This window comes from Centruroides sculpturatus, unplaced genomic scaffold (assembly GCF_000671375.1).
Source record: "Centruroides sculpturatus isolate CEXI.00-Female unplaced genomic scaffold, Cexi_2.0 scaffold1899, whole genome shotgun sequence".
Lineage (NCBI taxonomy): Eukaryota > Metazoa > Arthropoda > Arachnida > Scorpiones > Buthidae > Centruroides > Centruroides sculpturatus.
Window position 1 is genome coordinate 62,993 of NW_019386660.1, and position 3,557 is coordinate 66,549.

Sequence of the window (3,557 nt, forward strand, 5' to 3'; positions counted from 1 at the left end):
TACACACTCGGTAAGTAATCCTACAATTTTTTGTTTATAGCATAGTTTATATAGATTATTTTCAAAAAATTATACGTATTTTGGAAATGTTGAGTCGAATTAGTCTAGAATCGATTAATTTTATGGAAGAAAACCTTTCAAACAGCCGTAGTCCGTAAAGTGTATACGTGCCGGGCTGTGATTGGCTCATGTATTTAAGGACTCGTAAAACATGAATTTCATTAAGAACGGAACGTATCTACCGCGTTATAAGTGGGTAGACTGTACTTATTAAACTATCTGACGTCTGTATAAAACACAATACAATAAATCCACTCTCTGCTACCTCAACTGAATAAAATTTAATTCTGTGATTTGCCAAGTATAATAATTTGTAATAAATAATTTGTTTGTGTTTGAATTAAAAAGAACAATTTGCAATATGAAATTGAAGAATTTAATTCATTTACAACAAAATTACAGAAGGAATAAATTCTACTCTTTGGTATACGTGAACAAAATAACATAAAAAATCCGATTGTATTAAAGATATAACAATAGATTCGTAAAATTTTTAAGTTGATTACAATTATTTATTTCATATTTAGCTTTTCCATCTTCAAAAAGTTATGTATAAGTGAAAACCTTCAGTCAGCTTCTATACTTTCAATAATCATATCATTAAAATCTTCATGTATTATTATGTCTTGAAAGTGATTAACGGCATACCTGTTACCTTTGACTGTTATCATTGCAACCCATTTTTTGCCACGTACTAGTTCTGGCCTGTATGAAATTTCTTTTACTTTCGTCCAGTTCAACAACAATTCTTTCACTTCAAATTCCTGTCGACAGAATCTTGCGGCTAATTCATCATCGACCAATTGCAATCGAAAAGTAGCCTCTACATCTTCTACTTCGAGTTGTAAATCAGCATGCACGGCTTGAAAACAATCCGTGTTACGAGAACAAACCAAATTGAGGAATATTTTAAAGCTTAACTGCCCCAAAAATTGATTATTCAATATATAAGGCACTACGAATGTTCCGCTATTAAAGGATTGCTTCTCAAGCATCTTACATGACAGCTTTTCCAGAAAGACCATTAAGATTTCACTGATTGAAATGTTTTGTTCTTCACCATCTCTTGATTCTGTTATTTCTTCAAACACGTAACTAAGAAATTCTATTATTACGGCATCTATGCTCTCAAGATCGAAGCACTGGTTACCTTGTATTACATTGTTATTTATCCACTGATGCATTATGTTAAAGATGATTTTTTCTACGTCAGAACGTTGGTATGTTATATTTTCGAAAACGTTCGGAAAAGCTTGAGTGAGGGATAGTGTTAAACGTTCCTGAAATTGTGTTTTTCTAGAAATGTTTCTCGCATTCTTCTCGATCTCGCCTTTCATTGTACATAACACATCACTTATAGTCCATGGCAATCCGTAATAGAATCTTCCACTGTTTCCTGATGAACCATCTCTTTGGGTCTCATCATAAGTTATTTTATACCAAGCTGATGCTTTCTGGAAAACCTTTTCTTTTTGCTCTGATCCATAAAGATCATCAAGTATAGTTTCAAAATTATCTCTACCTGAGTCAAATTTGTCGACAAATTCCTCAACGAAATCCTCTCGCATTTTTCTAATTAACATTTCTACTCTGTGCTTGATAAGTTGCATGTCATTCAAATCCATGTTGTTTGACATGTATTTGTGCATTTTAAAAATGGATCCAGAGAACAACTCTGCTTCCGTTTGGATTCCGTATTGAGTTAACATACGTTCTACTTCGTTTTTATATTTTTTGTACGCTTTTTTTGCTGACTTGATGTAAAGTTCGTTCTCTGGATACACCAAATCGGGATCCAATATGTAATGGATGTATGCTGTTTTATCCTCTTCAGATTCGATAAATTCCTTAAATCCTAGTTGTACGACTTTGCTTAAACGATACAGTTGACCCAGAATTTTAGTCGATCGGTACGTATCTTTTTCGAGTTTCTTATCAAAGTAATCTGGATAAACATACACGACTTCGTCCGAACTCAGTGTTTCGTTGATTCCAGTTTTCCCAAAATCCAAACTCCTGGCATGCTTTTCGGCAATTTTTATGCACTTCTCACTAAATATCCCATCGTATTCTACGTCTGTCCATGCAAGATGTGCATTTGCAATTATTCCAATTTTTGATTCTCTTATAAATTTCAAAAAGAAATCCACCATGTCTTCAGCCTTTAAACAATGGAAAAAGATAGATACAATTAAATATTCTTTAATATATTCAACTTATATTTATAGTAAGATAATAAAAAAAAAGTATATTTTTCAAATAAAGCGCTCTTATTAATCTTGTCTCTCAATTAACCGACATATACGTTTGAATAAAAATTTATGTCAAGTCACTCATCTGTTTTCCTGTTTGCTTGGAGTTCATTTCTGTGTACAATTAGGCCCGTGAAGAGGAGATGAAAATGTGAATTGTTTTCGGGTCCAGAAAAAATCTTAGGGACCTATAGTTCTTTCTATCCCTGTGAATTTTTACTAACAGAAAATAAAGTCTTTAAGACTGCTTATAAACATTGTACTTATTTCATTTGTTAAAAAATGAAAACTGGGACCTGCTGCACTCCCTGGCAACACAGAATCTCTTTATGGTTCTGTGTTTGTAATATTGCATGTTAGTGCACCATATTATTTACTCTCCTGTTTCCAATAGGTTCAGTAATAAAAGCCAACAGGTCACATCATTCATTACACTCCCAATAATCCGGCACTTTCACAAATCTGGCACTGTCGGTGCGAGAAATTGCCGGATTAACAAGAATGTAGTGTATTAGTTTTTATTTACTTGGTTAGTGGTTCTTAATATTTTTCAGCTTGTGACACACTTGATGGATTATGAAGAAGCCAGTATCACAACACTTACGTACTGTATGTATAGAGACTAAATGAAGATTACATTAAATTTGATAATTAATACGTAATTGAAGCGGATGCATAAGTAAATTAGATAAAATAATATAAATAAAACATACATTTATTTCACGATCTAGTTCTTTTTCTTTTAAATGCGGATAGTCTCCTGGTTTATAATTTTCGCATTTAAAAATTAAATCTTCCATCCAGATAACACAGTACTCGTCGCCATCTAGATCGGACCCTTAGAAACAATATTCCATCTATACTATTTTCTATTATGATAGAAAATTTCCCATAAAAATGAAAACAGCATTACCAGCCATTTCATCGGGATGAGGACGTTTTCCCTTGGCCGGGAAGACAATGCAATCTTTAATGTGACTTAATTCCGGGATATCTACTGCTTGAAACTTACGAATGTCACCGGGATGCATACAGGGACACTTTGTCACCAAGACTTCACCTACGATAATTGAATATTGTGTTATATAATTACAAAAAGTAATAAGCTTCAAAATATTTCAAATGAAAATAAGGTTTATTTTTAAACTATGAAAGTTATGATGCTTTGCATAAACTTTCTATAATTAACGAGCAATTATTTATTGTGACATCGTCACAATTTCTGACTGCAATTTTTATATTATA

The 3,557-nt window shown here is 32.6% G+C and overlaps 1 protein-coding gene across 1 annotated transcript in view; it reads right to left on the minus strand.

The window, feature by feature from the left end:
* Positions 1-481: 481 nt before the first annotated feature.
* LOC111615506 (RNA-dependent RNA polymerase 1-like) overlaps positions 482-3,557 on the minus strand; it is a 27,664-nt gene continuing 24,588 nt past the window's right edge. Inside the window, exons 6-8 of the mRNA XM_023356910.1 lie at positions 3,226-3,372; positions 3,026-3,150; positions 482-2,222 (exon numbers count right to left, since the gene is read on the minus strand). Of these exons, the coding sequence (XP_023212678.1) occupies positions 627-2,222; positions 3,026-3,150; positions 3,226-3,372 (1,868 nt within the window). The 3' untranslated portion in view covers positions 482-626. The remainder of the gene's footprint in view (positions 2,223-3,025; positions 3,151-3,225; positions 3,373-3,557) is intronic.